The 22,534-nt window shown below is 44.5% G+C and overlaps 3 protein-coding genes across 4 annotated transcripts in view; 1 reads left to right on the forward strand and 2 right to left on the reverse strand.

The window, feature by feature from the left end:
- Positions 1 to 22,534, forward strand: part of LOC146009548 (uncharacterized) — a 613,273-nt gene that overhangs the window by 309,813 nt on the left and 280,926 nt on the right.
- The window catches only part of LOC146007461 (uncharacterized), a 450,549-nt gene that overhangs the window by 162,718 nt on the left and 265,297 nt on the right, over positions 1 to 22,534 (reverse strand). The gene's annotated exons all lie outside the window — the stretch shown is intronic.
- Positions 13,175 to 22,534, reverse strand: part of LOC146007466 (uncharacterized) — a 76,620-nt gene continuing 67,260 nt past the window's right edge. For both annotated transcript variants that reach the window (XM_083145839.1, XM_083145838.1), the window contains exons 7-9: positions 16,073 to 16,162; positions 14,280 to 14,671; positions 13,175 to 14,197 (exon numbers count right to left, since the gene is read on the reverse strand). In XM_083145839.1, coding sequence (XP_083001965.1) covers positions 13,667 to 14,197; positions 14,280 to 14,671; positions 16,073 to 16,162 — 1,013 coding nt within the window. In that variant the 3' untranslated portion in view covers positions 13,175 to 13,666. The remainder of the gene's footprint in view (positions 14,198 to 14,279; positions 14,672 to 16,072; positions 16,163 to 22,534) is intronic.

Raw genomic sequence — 22,534 nt, forward strand, 5'->3', positions numbered from 1 at the left:
GGCAACTGCATACCAAGCATCCGCGTGACCGTGGCTGGCAGGGGGAGTGGGCTCCCCTCACACAGCCCCTTCCCCTGGGACAGTAGAAAGGCATACCCATACAGGTCCTGCCACTGATCTTGCCTGCTGCACGTGCGGAGGGACACAGAGCTTATCAGCCATGCAGTGTTCCACTCCTTCACTGCCAGGACTTCAGGGCAACTCCCCCCTGTACCTCTCCTGTACACTGGCCTCTAGAAGGGCCCGGGCAGCTCATTTTTCCCACCGCAACCCACCCCGACTGCCTGCGCTGTGCTCCGTGCACTGAACGAAGCACAGTCTTTAATGCAGGACGCCAGCAGCCAATTAAAATGCTGCACCAGCTTTTGAGCCAATCAGAGCTCGTGTACCATAAGCCAACCAGAGCAGCTGCTGGTACACAAGCTCTGATTGGCTCACCAGCCAGTGCTGCATTTTAATTGGCTGCAGGCGTCCTGCATTGAAGGACCTTCTGCGTTCAGCAGGAGTGGATGAGGGAGTAGGAGTCAGGCGGTAAGTGAAGTGAGGGGGAGGAGATGATGGGGTTGCCCGGAGGGGTACTGACTGGAAATCACTCCCTCTTGTAAGCTTGCAACTCCTTTCCAGTGTATCTGAAGGTATCATCATACAGTATATTTCCGGTATCTATCAGGCTTGCTAAGGCTTGGATATATTTAAAATATATTACCCCTCTCGCTGTATGGGTGATGTCTAAAGTAATAAGATCATGGATCAAATCTGAAGCTATGGGTTCCTTTCTAACTACCAAATCCCTTTTTTGGATTTGGTCATAATGAGTGTGAGTGTAAGGAGGGGGTATACCTTGGTGAACATTTACCATCTCGTCATGGGTAAGGGTCATCACTTCAGGCAACACTCAGCCCAAATAACACACCCCGACATAGTACATGGAGAGCCACTTGTATGCCCGTCTGCCACAGATAAAATAGATGTCACCAGGGAGAAAATAGGGGACAGAATACCTCACATAAAAACATTCCTGTCCCCTCCTCTCTGACCTGTTCCGCACAAGTTTCTGGCTGCAGGGTCTTGGCACAGTATCCTGCTGACACTCTGCTGGCCATCCCCTTTTCTCATTTAACAGTAAATATATACCTATAAGGCCTTACACCCAGGCCCGGCGACAGGGGGGTCAAAGGGGACAGCTGACCTGGCACCTGATGATCTGAGGGGCCCCAAGGTCAGCCACCATCATCCTCTCTGCCTGGTCCCCCCGCCACTCAGACATCAGCTCTGCCACCACCCAGCCCTCTGAACCCTTGCCGCTCAGATGGCCGCCGCCCAGGCACCAGATGCACCCCCACCACTGATCTCGACTGACACTGTTTGCCCTATGGGTGAGTACAGTCTCCTCCTCCATGCCAACTGCCGAGCACTGAGGTGTGGACCTGGCGGATGATGGAGAACCCCTGCAGCAGGGCGGGCGCTCTTGGAATCACTGGCACTGGGACAGATCTTTACCGTTGAACAGGTAGAGGCTGACAGGCAAGCAGTGGGGACAGGGCACAGGCTTAACAGGTCACCAACTCTCTGCTGCCCCCAGCTCCCTTTCCTCTGCCTGACCTGCCCAGCTCCTGACCATACAAGGAGAGGAGGTTCCTGCCCTCCACGGAACCTCACTTGGAAACACCACCCTCAGCCACGGAACGCAAAGTAAGTTTAGTTACCCCTACTCCCATCCACCCTCCCTGCTCCGCACCACTACTCCCATCCTCCCTCCTCACCACTGCTCCCATCCTCCCTCCCCCGCACCACTACTCCCATCCTTGCTCCTCACCTCCCTGCTCCGCACCACTACTCCCATCCTCCCTCCCTGCTCCTCATCACTACTCCCATCCTCCCTCCCTGCTCCGCACCACTACTCCCATCCTCCCTCCCTGCTCCTCATCACTACTCCCATCCTCTCTCCCTGCTCCGCACCACTACTGTGCTTGATGAGATGGATGGCCCCTAGAGATATTAGTGTATGCGGCCCCAAGATTTCTGTTGCCGGCCCTGCTTCCATCTTCAACAACATTTCTTCATCAATGAGCTCTCTTTCTGGACGCTGAAAATAAGTTATCCTCTGATTAAACCAGGTCACTTCCCACATTCCTATCTTTCTGGAACTTGTGAAGTTCAAACACACCAAGGACCTATCCACTTGGTATGGGTGTAACCTAAAGCTAGGGGACCTAGTATACAGGTACTTCTTATCCAGTGACCTCCCCTTATCTAAAGCACTCACCTCGGATAACTTTAATGGGTATGGAACTAGAGCTACATTACTCTGACTCTGCAGTACTGTGAGCACACCCAACATTTAGTACAGCACGATGGGCAGTGCCTCTGTCCATAATATTTACCTAGTTTGTTCTTTACAGTACTGTTCACTCTCTCAACCTTTGCACTTGCTTGGGGTCGGTAGGGAGTACGAAGTTCACTATTAATTCCTAGGAGTTTGCACATGACTTGGAAGGCTTCCCCAGTGAAGTGAGTACCTCTGTAATTCACAATAACCTTTGGGACACCATACCTACAAATTCTTGATTTATTTTCTTTGCTGTAAAGGTAGCAGTGTTAGAGGCAGCTGGGAATGTCTCCCCCTAATTAGAAAATATGGCAATACATACCAAAACATACTTTAAATTCCTACAGGGTGGCAACTGAAGTCAATTTGTATTACCTGAAAAGGGCTTTCCTAGGAGGGCTCTGTTGGGATGGCTTTTCCAATGTTCTTTCTCAGACAAGTAAGACGTGACATTGCCACCCTACCTGCCTGTGAGTGGAACCCTGGGGCACACCAGTATGCTTTGACCAATTTGCACATACCCGCCTTGCCTAGATGATTCAGACTGTGTGCCACCTCTGCCAGGCCAGTAAGGTATGCTCTGGGGGCCACTGGTCTCCCTTCACCATCTCTCTAGAGTCCGGTGGATGCTTGACCACATCCCTTCAACTTCCAGACTGCCTTTTCCTGTGGGGAACACAAATTCTGCATTTCTGTAAGTTTTAATGTAGACACCATGTGGTATATGCAAAGGTTTACAAGGGGGAGAGAAATGATTGACAGGGCATGGGGCCCTTTTTGCTGCCTCGTCATTGCCTTAGTTACCAAGGGACACCAGATCCTTATCCAATGTATGGGCCTTACATTTGATAGCAACCACCTTGTCTGATAGCTGGATAGCTACCAGTAGTCTTTTGATATATGTTGCATGCGCCACTGGTGTGCCAGCTGCAGTCATGAAATTTCTGAGCCGCCATAGGGCCCCGAAATCATTCACCACTCCAAAATCATATCTAGAGTCTGTATATATATTGACTGACTTCCCTTCGGCCAGCTTACACGCCCGGGTCAGTGCCACCAGTTCAGCCACTTGTGCAGAGTGAGGTGGTCTTTTTGAATTATCACCTCCGCCTGTAAGGCCTTACTTGTAAGAGCTAAGAGTTCCTTCATGATCCTGTTTGTGGGGTCACTTTTAAGTTTATTATAGGTGATCCCATCATTCAAGTGTTAATCATTGATATATAATCTTCTTTATTCATTAAAAATACATCCCCCCCCTTGTCTGAAGGTTTTATAATTAAGTGATCATCAGACCTTAATGATTTAATGGCCTGATATTCTTTTTGTGCTAAGTTAACCGATTTCTTGAATTTATTCGTCCTAGTTTTGGTATGTAGTAGTTCATCAATACCAATACCTACTACAACATACAAGTTGGTTCCCTCTCGCATGGCTCTCGCAAGGTAAAATGTGGAGGTGGGTTTAAAATTAGAATGGGTGGCAGTTTCTCTATCCATGGTATCATCCTTATTAAGAAAAAACTTTTAACAGTAAGTTTCCTTATAAACTTCTGAACATCTAAAAAAGTTTCAAATGGTCCTGGCTTGTAGGTGGGCAGTGGCGCCGGAACGGGGGGGGGCGAGGGGGCAGCTTGCCCCCCCCAAAATTACTGAGGCGGCGCTATCGGATTCCTGCTCGGCGCCGGCGGGCGGGCGGCTGATTAATCAGTAATATAGGCGGGCGGGCGGTGGGCTGATTAAGCTTGATTCAGCCTCCCACCCGTCCGCCTATATTACTGATTAATCGCAGCCTCCCGCCCGCCGGCGCCGAGCAAGAAGAATCATGGCGGGCGGGTGTCAGGTGCTTAGGATGCTCTGGAAGCAGCATCCCGTGCGCGTACCTGCCGGGAGTCCCCCACCCCACCTGCAGTCTCAGACAGAGTGGGCAGTGAAGCACGGGCAAGTGGATGATCATGACGACGATTGCCCGTGCGTCTGACGTCACATGGAAGAGCCGGACGGCAGAGGTCCTGTGCGCTGGCAGCTGTGGCGCAGGAAAGTTGGTGGGAGCCGCAGCAGTCTGTGTGGTTGAAGTGGACTAGGGGGTAGGAATCCAGGGGACTGTCCTGTGTCTGGTAAGAGAGCCAAGCACAACATTATATTTAATTTGTGTATAATTTGTATGATCTGACAATGTGCCCATTAGATCAAATAAATGTGCACTGTGTGTAACTACTGGGGATGTAAACATTTGTTGGGATTCATCTGCTAATGTATTGGAGGGGGGATAGTATGCCGCTGCCCTGTGTATAATGCCCATGTGTATATGCCGCTGCCCGTGTGTATAATGCCCACATGTATATGCCGCTGCCCTGTGTATAATGCCCATGTGTATATGCCATTGCCCTGTCTATAATGTCCATGGGTATATGCCGCTGCCCTGTGTATAATGCCCATGTGTATATGCCGCTGCCCTGTGTATAATGTCCATGGGTATATGCCGCTGCCCTGTGTATAATGCCCATGTGTATATGCCGCTGCCCTGTGTATAATGCCCACACGTATATATGCCGCTGTCAGTGTGTATAATGCCCACATGTATATGCCGCTGCCCTGTGTATAATGCCCATGTGTATATGCCATTGCCCTGTCTATAATGTCCATGGGTATATGCCGCTGCCCTGTGTATAATGTCCATGGGTATATGCCGCTGCCCTGTGTATAATGCCCATGTGTATATGCCGCTGCCCTGTGTATAATGCCCACGTGTATATGCCGCTGCCCTGTGTATAATGCCCACATGTATATGCCGCTGCCCGTGTGTATAATGCCCACATGTATATGCCGCTGCCCTGTGTATAATGCCCACGTGTATATGCCGGTGCCCTGTGTATAATGCCCACGTGTATATGCCGCTGCCCTGTGTATAATGCCCATGTGTATATGCCGCTGCCCTGTGTATAATGCCCACATGTATATGCCGCTGCCCTGTGTATAATGCCCACGTGTATATGCCGCTGCCCTGTGTATAATGTCCACGGGTATATGCCGCTGCCCTGTGTATAATGCCCATGTGTATATGCCGCTGCCCTGTGTATAATGCCCATGTGTATATGCCGCTGCCCTGTGTATAATGCCCACATGTATATGCCGCTGCCCGTGTGTATAATGCCCACATGTATATGCCGCTGCCCTGAGTATAATGCCCACGTGTATATGCCGCTGCCCTGTGTATAATGTCCATGGGTATATGCCGCTGCCCTGTGTATAATGCCCATGTGTATATGCCGCTGCCCTGTGTATAATGCCCATGTGTATATGCCGCTGCCCTGTGTATAATGCCCACGTGTATATGCCGCTGCCCTGTGTATAATGCCCACGTGTATATGCCGCTGCCCTGTGTATAATGCCCACATGTATATGCCGCTGCCCGTGTGTATAATGCCCACATGTATATGCCGCTGCCCTGTGTATAATGCCCATGTGTATATGCCGCTGCCCTGTGTATAATGCCCATGTGTATATGCTACTGCCCTGTGTATAATGCCCATGTGTATATGCCGCTGCCCTGTGTATAATGCCCACGTGTATATGCCGCTGCCCGTGTGTATAATGCCCACATGTATATGCCGCTGCCCTGTGTATAATGCCCACGTGTATATGCCGCTGCCCTGTGTATAATGCCCACATGTATTTTTAAGTTGATAATTTTTATATGGCCCCCGACGGGTTTTCAAATTTTCCAAATGGCCCACGGCAGAAAAAAGGTTCCCCACCCCTGCGCTAAAGTACCGTTGTCTGGTATGAGATATGAGGATTCTTTTTTAAAGTAGTAAAATATAACAAAAACAACATACATTTGGTTTAGCTGAAATTGTACCAACATGCAGAATAAATACAAGATGTCATTTATACCACAGTAAACATCGTCACACACACCCCCCCCCCCCCCTCAAAAAAATTGTGTTTTTTTAATTCCACCCAACGAAGAGTAATTTTTGGTTTCTTAGTACATTTATAATGCATTAAATGGTACCACTACAAAATACAACTCGTCCTGCAAAACATATATATATGTATTTCACAAAAAAAAATTTCTTCCCAGCTCTGACATTACCTCCCATTTTTTCAGTTTATAGGGACTCAATAAGGGACTCATTTGCTTTATAATGAGTGATTGTAAAAGAAAAAAACTTTCGGGGGCGCAGAATAAGAAAGCCAAGAAGCTCAGAGAGGAAGAAAATAGAAAACAGTCAAGTGCTTTGTTAAAGTTTTTAAAGTGTAAATCTACCGAGGAGCACAGCAGTGCCACCGTTACCGAGAAGCAGAGCAGTGCCACTGTTACTGAGGAGCACAGCAGTGCCACCGTTACTGAGGAGCACAGCAGTGCCACCGTTACTGAGGAGCACAGCAGTGCCACTGTTACTGAGGAGCACAGCAGTGCCACTGTTACTGAGGAGCACAGCAGTGCCACCGTTACTGAGGAGCACAGCACAGCAGTGCCACCGTTACTGAGGAGCACAGCAGTGCCACCGTTACTGAGGAGCACAGCAGTGCCACCGTTACTGAGGAACACGGTGAAAGTAATTGCAGTGCTTCCTATGAAGCTGAGTGTTTCTCTAGAGAAAAAGAACCAGACGGTGAACAAAGCTCTATGGTGTTACGAGAAGACAAGCCTTTTCAGCCTGAAAAACATGAAGTTTTTTATGATAAACAATCAAAACGTTCTTTTTGTGTTGATTGGTACAAAAACTTCCAGTGGCTTCATTTTGATGAAAGGTGCAAAGGATTTGTTTGCTTTTTTTGCGTTCAAGCAATTGAAAAGAAACTGCTGCCTGACTCCTTTAGATTAGAGTCGGATTTAGTCAATGGCAGAGGCTTTCGCAATTGGAAAAAAGGAGAAGAAAAATTCAAATCGCACAGCAAGTGTGGCTAAACTAAGTGCCCTTAGTGCTAAACCAATAACCTCATTGTTTTCTGAGGGACTAATAGTTCAGCAGCAAAAGAATAGAAGAGCTTTAATAGCCCTCCTGGAATCAGTAACATTTTTGGCAAGACAAGGTCTTTCTCTGAGAGGCCACTGTACTGACCGTGGCAATTTAAGCCAACTAAACAAATTAAGGCGTAATGATATTCCTGAACTCAAAGTGTTTCTTGAAAGGAAAAAACATTTTACAAGCTCTGAAGTCAAAGATGAGATGTTGGAAATCATGGCCCATAAAATATTACGAGACATTGCAGCTGAAATTAAACATTGCGGAATTTATAGTTTAATTGTTGATGAAACATCAGATATCAATAACAAAGAACAAGTTTCTATTTGTCTCCGTGTTGTGGATGATCTTGAGCCTACAGAATTTTTTTTAGGCTTGTATGAGACTCGAATTACCACTGGTGAGGCCATATCTCATATAATCCTGGACAGTCTGAAAAGATTTAACATACCAGTAGCACAGCTGAGAGGTCAGTGCTACGATGGAGGTAGCAATATGAAAGGTTCCATTAAAGGTGCCCAAGCTAGAATACTCGAGGTGCAACCTTTAGCTCTGTATATTCACTGCAGTGCGCATTCCCTTAATCTAGCCCTACAAGACACAGTTTTGGATATTCCTCTCCTGCAGAATTGTCTAAATGTTATTAATGATCTTGCTGTTTTCCTAAAAGATTCCCCTAAGCGAACAGCTATGTTTGAAAGAATAGCAGAGGATTTAGGAAGAGGACATAAAGATGCCTCTGTCCCAAGACCACTTTGTCGTACACGACAGGTCGTAACCTAAAAACGTTCCAGCACCCCTGTAGGTGGGGGCATACTTAAGGCTCTTCTTTAGAACACTTATTCCATGCTGGTCAAGCACCTTTTTCCTAAGATTAAATATTTTCATTTTTGAATTTACATTCTCAGTCGGAGGAAGGAAACACTGGTTTTCAATTTCTTTGATTTTTTTTTCTTCTAACCACCTCTCTTATCCCTACTAGTAGTTTTTTTGTTTTTATAACCTCGGTCTTCTTGTTCTGTTCGGGACTCTGTGCAATTAAAAAGGACAAGGATGATATATACCGGAAAAATGGCTAATGGAACACATCCTAGAACGCAAACAACTTACAGGAAGTCTGGCGGCCATTTTGGATGTGGTGGAACGCAAACAGACAGGAAGTCGGGTGGCCATATTGGATCTGGCCAGCTCAGGAGCAAACTTCCGGGCTAGTGCTAATTAGTGCTGTTAGCACGTTAAGTGTGATCATTATTGGACCCTGGGAAACGGCTGTGTGTGGTTGAGTACCTGCAGATGACATCTACCTCCACTCTGGACCAGCTGGTTACCACAGAGGGATTGATTGGAATCACCACGCTTGCTGTTTGCCAGGGAGCTTTGTTTTAAGCTGTTTTTATTGTCAATCCTTGTAAGTGCATTCTATAAAAAAAATTGAGTTTAAAGGTGTTGCACTATTATTATTTCATGTCCTCTGGTCTCAACATCTCCGCATTGGGGTACAGAATGATATTCTAATCACAATCTCTCATTCTGAACCACTACCCGGCCTTTTTTTTTGCTTAAGCAAAATCGCTTAGCACAAATCTCTGCATGTGTATGTGTTCTCCATGGGACATCTGGACACAGGGAAATCACCTACCCTAAATAGCTTAGCAAAATTGCTTAGCACAAATCTCTGCATGTGTATGTGCTCCCCATGGGACATCTGGACACAGGGAAATCACCTACCCTAAATAGCTTAGCAAAATTGCTTAGCATACATCTCTATGTGTGTGCGCCCCTTAAGAGCCGACTATTCTGCAGGCATTTCCATTCAAAACCGAATTATTTGCAAATCATGTAAAGGAAAGATCCTGCTTAAAGGTCAAACTATATCTTTCTTTAACACCATTTGTGACATTTATTATCCTAAAAAGAGACTAAAGGGAAAGCGCCAATTGAATTGTAGTTTTTTTCATTCTTGTTATTCACGGTTAGTGGTGATAAAACACTGACCGTACCATTCTGGTTGCATGTCCTGTTTGCGCTACATTCAGTAGATATTGGTTTCTCCAGACCCTTTTGAGCAAATTAATGACCATTGCCCATTAGACAATTTTGAAAGGAAAGTCTCACGGTGCAACCACAAATGCGACAGTTGTACGTGAGCAATAGGTGTCCTATTTCACCGGAGAAGGAGCAGTTCCTCGGAAGATATTTAGGGGGAAATTTACTAAAGGAAATTTGTAAAAAATAGGTGTATTTGTATCCAGAAATACACTTATTTTTGACATTTACGATCCCGAAAATATGGCAATTCGTATTCGTATTGATAGCACATCAATACGACTACAAATTGCCGTATTTTCGGGATAGTAAATGTCAAAAATAAGTGTATTTCTGGATACAAATACACCTATTTTTTACAAATTTCCTTTAGTAAATTTCCCCCTTAGTGTTCATTCTATCCGCCGCCATCTTTGAAAACCCATGCAGTTCCTCTTCCCTGCCTGGGGTGTCGCTGTCTGCTGTAGTGCTTCTAGCACAGTGTGGTCTGTATATCAGCACTGATATGCAAAGCAGATCGGTGCCAAAAACACTACAGCAGACAGCGACACCCCAGGCAGGGAACAGGAACTGCATGGGGTTTTCAAAGATGGCGGGTGCTAGAATGAACACTAATATTTGTATTGTGTGAAGTGTTGTAAGAGATGTGCATGTTCCATACAGTCCCTTGAGTGTGTTCATTTTATTGCTACTCCTTGATTTTGTTGGAAATTCCATTACTTCTTAAAACTCACTTCAATAATTGTATACTTATTACACAACCTGTATATGCAAAATAAACAGTCTGAAAAACATAGAATTAAAATGTTAACCCTATTCCCTTAATGGCTAACAAGGTTTCCCCTTCAAGCATAACACAGAATCGTGTTCTCTTGTTCAGTGATGATAACTTATTAGTCACTGGCACATTTCCTGCCGGGAATTGAAACTAACTGTATCAATTATATGATTATGCTTGAAGGGGAAACCTTTGTTTGTTACAGAATGGCATATACTTTGTAACTTTTGACAATGCATAACCATCTTTGAAGTATTTACCCTGCCTGCAACAAAGAAATCAAGGCCAGCAATTTCTGGCACATTACCTGACAGGGTATTTGAACTAACTGTACAGTTTATAGGACCATGCTCTTATCTGATCATGCTTGAATTGTGAATTTAGTGTGTGACCAAATAAAAGAGCACACAACCTTATTTGATACTTTTTAGCACGCAATTCCAAACTGACATTTTTTGCATGACCTTACTTAAAGTGTGAACCCTGCCCGTCATTAGGAGTACAATTATTTAATTATGAACCCTGCCTGTTATTAAGAGTACAATTTGTGATTCCGAGTACTTTGTTACCATTTTACTGACGCCCCAGTGTAAAGCATCCTAATATTGATAGGTATAAGTCTGGACGCATATATGAGACACGGCCCAAAGAGTCTCCTGAATCAGTACCTGAGTGACAGTTTCTGTAATAAATCAGGGCCTAGTGCGCACAGAATAACTAAGCCCCAGTAAACAGTTTATCTGATACTGGAACGCTTAGGTCAGTACAGCACACCCCCTGACTCCCGTCCTCACAAACAGGGACATCGGGTCAATAACTGGCCACTCTTACGAGTCAGCGGGCAGGACCAAGAGGCCCCACTCTCTTAATCTGTACCAGTTAACCTCCACGGAGGCAATACAAGAGGACACAGTGCCCGGAGGGCACAGATATACAAGTGTGACCTTATATATGTTTATATGTTTGTGTGTCAACGCCTTAAAAACATTTGTCTAGTACTTATTTTATTGAGATTGAATAAAAGTTAATTTTTAAACTTGACAATATACCCGGGGAGGGATCATCCCATCCCATCTCTCTATGTGTGACTAGCATTAACATTGTGTTTATATTCAACCCCTGAAAGGCTCCAATTAAGGAATTGTCTGTTATGTTAGACTCCTCATATATTGTGTGCCTCCACACTGCTGCCATGTATGTGCTGTCTGCTGACTACACATGTGATGGGTTATGGTATATTAGACTCCTCCCATCACTCTGTGCCTCCACAATGCTGCCATGTATGTGCTGTCTGCTGACTACACATGTGATGCGATGGGTTATGGTAGATCAGACTCCTCCCATCACTCTGTGCCTCCACACTTCTTGCCATGTATGTGCTGTCTGCTGACTACACATGTGATGGGTTATGGTATATTAGACTCCTCCCATCACTCTGTGCCCCCACAATGCTGCCATGTATGTGCTGTCTGCTGACTACACGTGTGGTGTGATGGGTTATGGTAGATCAGACTCCTCCCATCACTCTGTGCCTCCACACTTCTTGCCATGCATGTGCTGTCTGCTGACTACACGTGTGGTGTGATGTGATGGGTTATGGTATGTCAGACTACTCCCATCACTCTGTGCCTCCACAATGCTGCTATGTATGTGCTGCCTGCTGACTACACATGTGATGTGATGTGATGGGTTATGGTATGTCAGACTACTCCCATCACTCTGTGCCTCCACAATGCTGCCTGCTGACTACACCTGTGATGTGATGGGTTATGGTATATTAGACTCCTTCCATCACTCTGTGCCTCCACACTTCTTGCCATGTATGTGCTGTCTGCTGACTACACGTGGGATGTGATGGGTTATGGTATGTCAGACTCCTCCCATCACTCTGTGCCTCCACAATGCTGCCATGTATGTGCTGTCTGCTGACTACACATGTGATGTGATATGGTATATTAGACTCCTCCCATCACTCTGTGCCTCCACAATGCTGCCATGTATGTGCAGTCTGCGGACTACACGTGTGATGCGATGGGTTATGGTATATCAGACTCCTCCCATCACTCTGTGCCTCCACACTTCTTGCCATGTATGTGCTGTCTGCTGACTACACATGTGATGTGATGGGTTATGGTAGATCAGACTCCTCCCATCACTCTGTGCCTCCACACTTCTTGCCATGCATGTGCTGTCTGCTGACTACACGTGTGATGTGATGGGTTATGGTATGTCAGACTACTCCCATCACTCTGTGCCTCCACAATGCTGCTATGTATGTGCTGCCTGCTGACTACACATGTGATGGGTTATGGTATATTAGACTCCTTCCATCACTCTGTGCCTCCACACTTCTTGCCATATATGTGCTGTCTGCTGACTACACGTGTGATGTGATGGGTTATGGTATATTAGACTCCTCCCATCACTCTGTGCCTCCACAATGCTGCCATGTATGTGCTGTCTGCTGACTACACATGTGATGGGTTATGGTATGTCAGACTCCTCCCATCACTCTGTGCCTCCACAATGCTGCCATGTATGTGCTGTCTGCTGACTACACATGTGATGGGTTATGGTATGTCAGACTCCTCCCATCACTGTGCCTCCACAATGCTGCCATGTATGTGCTGTCTGCACATGTGATGTGATATGGTATATTAGACTCCTCCCATCACTCTGTGCCTCCACAATGCTGCCATGTATGTGCAGTCTGCGGACTACACGTGTGATGTGATGGGTTATGGTATATCAGACTCCTCCCATCACTCTGTGCCCCCACCATGCTGCCATGTATGTACTGTCTGCTGACTACACGTGATGTGATGGGTTATGGTATATTAGACTCCTCCCATGATTCTGTGCCCCCACAATGCTGCCATGTATACACGTGTGATGTGATGGGTTATGGTATATTAGACTCCTCCCATGATTCTGTGCCCCCACAATACTGCCATATATGTGTTGTGATGACATTCTGCAGGAAGTTGCTGGGGTCCGGTCATTATTTTTATTGTCTGATGGGGTCTTAGAGCAAAATAGTTTGAGGACCCCTGACATGGGCTATGCATGTAGAAATGTCCATTATGCTTTATCAATATTTGTACACTCAATCTTTCTTGTAACAATGTATATACAAATAAAGACACCACACAATTGTTAGTTTCTTTTACACTATATTTTCTGGTCTCGTCTCAAAAAAGATGAGACCAACAACTGCATCTGTGGAAAGGACTATCACAACAAGGGAAATTGCAATCAGGCATATAACAATCTATTAGTGCAGCAGAGGTGCAAAACTGTGATGCAAACTTCCTATGGGTAAGGAAGATGTTGAACAGTGGTTTGTAAAGGAAAACATCTAGTACGGACATCACAACGTTTAATTGTTCCGTACTGTGAGCTTTACAAACCAAAATTGTGGTAGTACGAGCAATGAAATTTATTGTTAAACAAACAAATCAAAGAGAAGATCAAGAGCTTTTTCATAAGCAATTAAATAAAAAAAACGAATCCAAAATGGAAAAAAAATAAAAAAAAATAATCAATAATAAAAATCCACATCTGGTGGAAGGGCTGAGTACACACCACCAGACAAAGTGCTGGTTGGAGTGGCAGTGGTGGATGGAATTGGTAGCGCTGGTGCATAAGAGGTTTGGGGAGGCAGAGGATTACCCGGCGCAATCAGCATAGGGTGGGAGTATGGGTAGTTGGGCTGGGGGGGCATAGGATAAGTAGTTATTCTACACTCATCCGTCAAATTGTTGTCTGCTACGCGTGCCAAACAGCAATGAACTATGCGCTTGAAGATGCGGTATTGATCCTTGTCCATCTTCCTCATCTCACTGAGTATAAGATCAGCGAAGCATTGGAAACGATCCGGGGGCTGTGTTCGAAGTGCCTCCGCACGCTTATAAAAAATCTCTGATCTGCTTGGTGCAGAGCTGGTCCCCTTGGAGGCTTGCTTCCTCCTTTGCTTCCTCCTTTGCTTCCTGGGAGGAGGTTCAGGTAGTGTCTCCTCCTGAGAACGCTCTGTATTAACAGGAGGCTCTGCATCCAGCTTGGGGGTAACATCCTATTAAACAATAGAAACAAAAATTACTACAAGACTTTAATTTGACAGATTCAGACAGACATACAAAACAGATAATACTTACTATATCCACACTCTCCGGATTATCTAATGAGACTTCATCCATAGCCTCTGATCTTCTCCATGGAGCTTGGTCAACAATAAATTTCATCTGGTTGTAGTACCACAATTTCGGTTTGTGAATCTCATCAGCCCGGGCTCCTGACCGTTGAGATTCACGGACTAGGTTATTCTCCCTCACAACCACTGTTCGCATATTTGCGATCTTCTTCTGAACCCACTTTAAGTTTGCCTCACTGTGGTAGCCTCTACTGTAGCTAATCAATTTTTCATATGCCTGATTCCGTACGTCCTTATTGCGATAGTCCCAATGACTGGTCCTCCAGAGGCAGTCGTTTTCCTCGTAAATTTCAATAAAACGAGACCAGAATTTTTTGTCCAAAGGACCAGACATTTCTGAAAAATATAATAAAAAAATATATATATTTTGTAACTGAATAAAGCTATTGAAAAAAAAGAAAGCAACAGACCACCATGGCTAACTTTCAAAAGCATCATTTAGTTTATCCAAATGAATCCGGGTTATTGCCATGTTTTACTGGTCATAACCAGGGTTGAACAAATCTTTGACCCTGGTCGAGGTGCAGTGTGGACGGTTAACCTAGGTCTAGTGAAGCCAGTCCTGGTGGAGGCTGCACTTCGCATGATCTTCACACGCTGGCTCATCTCCCCAACCCCGATGATGCACACACACACACACTCTCCAATATTAAGCAATACGGTATTCCCCTCAAGGTATTTTGATCTTAAACCAATGGTTCAAAGGTCTTTTACCAATTCAGAGAGGCAATAGGTCTCTGCCGGTTTTTAGATGGCCACAAGGAGGTGAATGGGGTAGAAGAGGCGTGTTAAAACTGAAATAACGCATCAATAATTATATACTTTTGTTATACTCTGTTTTCTCAAATATTGTTATTTATTGCTGCAGGTGGCGTTAGCTTGTTGCACAAGGTACTAGCCACGCCGTATGAGGCCTACCCTTTGCGCTAAGCAGCAGGTGTTTGTTAGAAGCAGCAGCCATTTTGTTAGGCATGACTTGCATAATAATATTATAAAATGGCTGATCATTCAGAACAGTGCTGTAAGAGTGATTTCTTATAGAGAATTGTTTTTGGTTTTAGAAGCTTAAGAATGTGATGTTGACAGTATAATGTAGCAAGGACAGTAAGCTAGTCTCCACAAACTGAATAATATGGGAACAAGGCCACACATGCGTAGACCCACAAGGCCACTGAAGTTGGGTGTTGGGTTAATTATGACATCATGATTGAAAGCAGAGCTTGCCAATAAGACTCAATGCTTATGAGTAATGAATTAATTAATGTGATTAAGGTTTAAATATCAGAGTGATTGAAGGAGGGGGAAGGCAGTTGAGGAAGAACAAGGATGCACGGGGGGCTGGAGGTAATTATGAAGGAGGTTTAATCATGGCTGATCACTGTCCTTGAAAGGTGTCCATTTTGATTTGATTTAGAATTACTGTTTAAGTATTAGCTAGTCAGTTTTATGTTTCTTGTGTTAGTCTGCATTTGCAATTACCTGTAATGAAGCTATTCTTTAAGTAAAGCATTGCCATACATTTTATAACAAGGTTGTGTGGGTGTGCAATCATTTCAGCGTTGCCATTATATTTAAAAGGTAATAAAGTAAATATATACAGGTTTGGGTTATCAATCATATCTAATCTTATCAAACAAATCTCTGCGTTATCAGGCGCATAGTGTGTACCTCAAAGGTGGAGAATGTGAGGGAGGGCTCAAGAACAAGTAGAATACAATACAAAAAACATTGAAATACCTTTGGCTGATTGAACACCCTGTGTAGACCGACTGACGCCAGAAGATCCCTGAGGTGGGGCCTCATGAAGCGGCTGTGTGATACCACCACCTAGAAAATGAAGTGACACAATAAAAACATTGCACGTTCTACAGTACACAGAAGACCTTACTCTGATCCACAGGCAACGCTACGAAGTCCACAGCATTGTGTATGGATGTAACGGCGGTCACCGCACGTACAGCCACCCGGAGAACTCACCTGCACGGCTGCAGAAGGAGGTTTTAAATAAACATCACATTCGCAGCCTTGGGTGCGGGGAACAAATCATTCAATGGTCGGCGACCATAAAATTAGGGACTATGGGTGCGAGATGTCATAGGGTACGATTTTTGATACTGTAACTAGCAGCATGTCCTAGTCACTGGTTACCACTACTCCAGCGGGAGTATAATAGGGGCTGATGGCTCCTGATGTATGAGATACACCAGAGAGTGCGGGGAGGAGACTGGTCAGATATCTGGGCTGGTAACACACAGTGACATGATGTGAGGGGAGAGCAGGAGTATAATAGGGGCTGATGGATCCTGATGTATGAGATACACCAGAGAGTGTGGGGAGGAGACTGGTCAGATCTCTGGGCTGGTAACACACACAGTGATATAATGAGCCTTATTCTGGTTCGTGCGGCTGGGCCGTACGCGTACGTTCCGGGGTTTTTTTTTTTATCTGCGCATGCGTACCATCTCCAATGCGCAGGCGCGACCACTCCACAATGCTCACGGACGGATCTTTACGTGCGAAAAAACCTGTACGCAAGAGTACGGTCATTGTGGGCGGCATAGGGGCGTGTTGAGGGGAGCGGCCGAAATAGTGAGTGAAAATGGGCGTAAACATGGGCATACAGGGGGGTGTGCACCAAAAATGTACGGTGCTACTACTGCTCGATCGGTGAAAACACCGTTCATTTTCGGACACAAAACAGGCGGCCACCACCTCAGACCACCCCTACAGAAACCGCATGACAGCGGACGCCTGGGTCTGCTGATTAACGCTGATTAATACTCAAACACATACACCTGAATGTAATAAGCAATGCTGCAGCCTATTAAGTCCAAACCATTATTTCACTACCTGCAAGCCACACACAGCACTCAAACACATTGGAAGCTTATCTTTCTATACTTCTCTACATTTAAAGGTTTGTTTAATTTAAGGTAAGAATCTTTTTAAGACCTGCTTATATATGCTAAGGTAGGTATTTGTTAAACATTTATACACATTCACTACGTGTTTTCATATACTTTACACAGTAGCACACTCAATCTACACAAGTCGACGTGTCAACATGTTCACTCTAATACAAACATATGTTTTGTATTTATGATACAAATACATAAACCACATCTAACAGCTACAAAGGATGTTTCAGCAATGTTTTAAGCCCATGGCCACTATTTTGCACACAATCTTTGTATAGTACCCAAAATACAGAACTGTACCACTTTCTGATCTGCTATGAATTGGATTTTACTACACTCTGGATGTAAGATGCCACCAATCACATTATTGCAATCACATCTCTCTAACAAAGGATTCCTACATCTGCTTATGACACTGTAAACTCATATATATTTAAATATTTAACCCTTTCCCGACGGGGCGTTTTTTGTTAACTTTTCTTTTTTTTTTCCTCCTCGCGTTCAAATAAGCGTAACTTTTTTAATTTTCCGGCTATAGAGACACATGAGGGCTTTTTTTTTGCGGGACAAGTTGTACTTTTTAATGGTACCATTTACTATACCGTATAATATTCTGGGGAATCAGGAAATAATTCAATGTGGGGTAAAAAGGAAAAAAAACGCAATTCCACAATTTTGCGCTGGTTACGGTTTTTTTGGAGTTCATAGTTCGTTTAAAATGATGGGTTATCTTTATTCTATGGGTCATTACGATTCCGGTGATACCAAACTTATATAGTTTTCGTTACGTTTTACCACTAAAAAAAAAATAGAAAATTTTACAGTTTTTCTAATTTGCGTCGCCATGTTCTGCGGCTAATAACTTTTTTATTTTTCCACCTACGGACCTGGGTGAGGGCTCATTTTTTGCGGGCTGAAGTGTACTTTTTAATTAATACCATTATGGGATATGTGCGACTTTCTGATCTCTTTTATTTACATTTTTTTGGGTAGGCGATGCGACCAAAAAACGTAGTTTTGGCGTTGGGAATTTTTTTCCGTTTACGCCTTTAACCGTGCGGGATAACTAATGTTATATTTTAATAGATCGGACTTTTAGGAACGTGGCGATACCAAATATGTTTATATTTTTTATTTATTTTTATTTGTGAAATGGGGAAAGGGGGGTGATTTGAACTTTTAATATTTTTTTTTTTTACTTTTTTTTTACTTTTTTTTTTTTTTTACTTTTACTACAAGGCCCCCTAGTGTACTTGACCACTAGGGGGCGCGATCGCCTGTACTAGGTTCAGCCATAGAGCTCTATGGCTGAACATAGTGATTTTCAGCACTTCCTATTACATCCTGCCTCAGGCAGGATGTAATAGGAATGCTGACATGGCCAGCACAGGGGTCTACATTAGACCCCTGGCTGCCATGGCAACCAATCGGCACCCTCCGATCTCGCCGCGGGGGGCCCCGATCGGCTCCGGAGGGGGGCGCCCCCCCTCCGATCAGCTATTTAAGCACTGCGGGCGCTTTGCCCGCGGTGCTTAAAGGGTTAAACGGCCACGATCGGCGAACTCGCCGCTCGTGGCCGTGAGAGCAGGTACCTGGCTGTAATATACAGCCATTACCTGCTCTCTTTCAAGCCAGCTCACTCCGTGAGCTGGCTTGATTCCCCCGCAACCGTCATATGACGTACATGTACGTCATATGTCGGGAAGGGGTTAAACATGTTTGTTCACAAGCAATTTTATCATGTTTGGCCGATTCACACATCTTTAACATACCTGTACCAGGACATGACTGGTTTTTTATGGAGGACACATATGCATTCCTACACAAATGTCCCTTTTGACCCTTGTTTGTCTACCTCACCCACTCCATGAGGAAATCATTGTTCTGGACCTGCTTTTACCTACTAATGTAGGAGCTACCTCACCTGCACACAAACTGCTTTCTCACCTATTAAGTTGCTCTGCACATGTGCTGACACAAACTAATTAGCTGGGAAAAGTTGGATATGAACATGTGAATGGCCATGGAGAGGGTTACACATGGGAAACTTCTACCACACTTCAAGAAATGCACAAAAATACCCTGGTCAGTAAGTACACATAAATGTATTATTTGTTTGACACAAGAAATTACACATACAACGATTGTGTGGTAATTGTGAAAATAAATGTATTTGCTGTTCAGCATCACAGCTTATTTGCCACTTTAATGTCATAAATAAAAATAAAATATAAAATATAGACAAAAATAACAATCAGCCAGAACAAGAGGTTGCATATCTCCAAACATGTGTTACCCTGTAAATGCAATGGTGAAAGAAATGTGGACACCAGAATACGAACTGCAACAACCAGGGTGAATACTGGCTGAAGAGAAAATGGCCCAGTCAGTGGGTAAAGGGGGGAAAACTTTTTTTAGGTATATAAGTGAAAGGAGAAAAACAAAAAGTGGAATAATTAGACTGAAGACAGAGAGTGGAAGTTTTCTTAAGTAGGACAATGTAATAGCAGATAATATTAATAATTATTTCTGCTCAGTATTCACTGCTGAAAGAGAGGGGAAGGGGCCACAGTTAAGTTGCAAGTATAGTCAGAAAACTGAGGGAGAGACAAGTACATTTACAGAGGAGAAAGTCCTCACAGAACTCTCAAAACTGAAAGTGGATAAATCAATGGGGCCAGATGGGATACATCCAAGGATACTAAAAAGAGCTTAAAGGGGAGCTGGTAAAACCAATAACAGAATTATTCAACCAGTCACTAGCTACTGGAGTAATCCCAGAGGACTGGAAAACAGCGAATGTAGTCCCACTGCACAAAAGTGGAAGCAAGGAAGAGGTAAGCAACTATCGACCAGTGAGCCTTACATCAGTAGTAGGGAAATTGATGGAAACACTCTTAAAACAAAGAGTTGTAGAATATCTCAAAACCAGCAATTTACAGGATCCAAAACAGCATGGGTTTACTGGGGGAAGATCATGTCAAACAAATCTTATTGACTTTTTTGACTGGGTGACTAAAGTAATAGATCAAGGTGGGGCTGTAGATGTAGCTTATCTAGACTTTAGTAAAGCTTTTGACACTGTCCCACATCGCAGACTGTTAAATAAACTTAAAAACCTGGGGTTTGGATTCTAAGATAGTTGAATGGATAAGAGCGTGGTTGCAGGACAGAAAACAAAGAGTTGTAGTAAACGGAGTACAGTCAAAGGAGGGAAAGGTTACAAGTGGAGTACCCCAGGGATCTGTACTTGGACCGGTGCTTTTTAATATCTTTATTGGTGATATTGCAAATGGAATTGAGGGTAAAATGTGCCTTTTTGCAGATGACACAAAGGTATGCAACAGGGTAGACACACCAGGAGGGGTAAAACAAATGATTGAGGATCTAGGCAGATTAGAGAAATGGTCAAGAGAATGGCAACTACAGTTTAATGCCAAAAAATGCAAAATCATGCACTTGGGTCTCAGAAATCCAAAGACTCAATATAGTATAAATGGCACTATAATGGAAACTACTGAGGAAGAGAGGGATCTAGGTGTCACTATTTCAGGGGACTTAAAAGCAGGTAGGCAATGTAACAAAGCAATGAAGAAGGCAAGTCAGAAGCTTGGTTGCATAGGGAGAGGTATCAGCAGTAGAAAGAAAGAAGTAATAATGCCACTGTATAGGTCATTGGTACGACCTCACCTAGAGTATTGTGTTCAGTTCTGGAGGCCATATCTCCAGAAGGATATAAATACATTAGAGACTGTACAAAGAAGAGCAACTAAAATGGTGCATGGCCTACATCACAAAACGTACCAGGAAAGACTAAAAGATCTTAATATGTATACTTTAGAGCAGAGAAGGGAAAGGGGGGACATGATAGAATCTTTCAAATATATCAAGGGCTTTAACAAGGTACAGGTGGGAGACATTCTTCACAGGAAGAGGAGCAACAGAACACGAGGACATGCACTGAAACTAGAAGGAGGAAGATTCAGGGGAAATGCGAGGAAGAATTTTTTCACAGAAAGAGTAGTAGATAAGTGGAATAGCCTCCCAACAGAGGTGGTAGACGCAAATACAGTAGTACAATTTAAACATGCTTGGGATAAGCATATTGATATCCTTACAAAAAAATAAGGATCAAATATGGTTTGAGGTAACATGTTTAATAAAAGGGGCAGACTAGATGGGCCAAGTGATTCTTATCTGCCGTCAAATTCTATGTTTCTATGTTTGATACACACCACCAAAAATAAAACGTGCATTTCTAGAGGTCAAAATAAGGACTTTACTGCCCATGGCACGAAAATGGATCGATGGCCAACTCAGGAAGTGGATGTCCAGTGCAATTTAAACATTTGGGGTCCAACCACAGAGGAAGTGAACCAGGTGTCATTATTTTGGCCCTTTTTTCCCCTTTTTAGATGGGGCCTTGGGGACAGGGGCCTTTGGCTCTGATGGCTTGCGCCGTCTTGCCCTAGTGGACACAGGAGGGTCAGCAGAGGTGGAAGGTTGGGGAGCAGCTTGGGGTGGCCCAGCAGATGGGGGATTGTCCCTTAGGGACCTGGCGGTGGTGAGCAGCTCTGCCATAATGTCATTCTGGCGGCTGAGTTGTTGGGCAATGCTTTGCATGCCAGCCGCCAGAATGTCATTCGTGCGGTTGAAGGCCTCACACTGCTGCCTGTTTGTGTCCTTCCAATCCGCCAGAAAATCCCCAACCTGCTGCTGACGGACCGCAGCCTCCACCCCTTGCTGCTCGATCCTCTCCAGCATCACCATCCACCTGGCATTCCATGTGTCCTGTGGCTGGGGGTGTCGTGTTGGTGGAGGCTGGACCACTTGCTCCACCTGTGGCTCTGCAGAGGAAGATGCTGCCGGTTCATCCTGTGTTTCTGCTTCTTCTAGGATAATAATTGAAAACAATGTCACCATCACATACACACAAAAAACTATCTTACCAAATACAATGCATTACTGTGACTTACCATCAAAAGCAGCATCAAAGACCTCCACCGGGAGCTCACTATCCATATTGGATATCCCCCTGACCTCGGCCACATCAATGACATCCAAGGCATCCTGCTCCAGGGGGGTATATTCCAAATTATCTGGCATAGGCCCCCTCCCGGTGGACATGCTGTGGTTGTACCGGTCAGTCATCTTCCTCTTCAGTGTAGTTTTGAAGTCTGACCACCTACAAGTTCAAAAATACAAATATCACCATGAGATATGTGCACCACTGTGCTAGTGAACATCATGACTACGCTACATTTCCTAGTGTGGATGATCG

The sequence above is a fragment of the Crinia signifera genome, chromosome 6 (genome assembly GCF_055691185.1).
Source record: "Crinia signifera chromosome 6, ASM5569118v1, whole genome shotgun sequence".
Classification (NCBI taxonomy): Eukaryota; Metazoa; Chordata; class Amphibia; order Anura; family Myobatrachidae; genus Crinia; species Crinia signifera.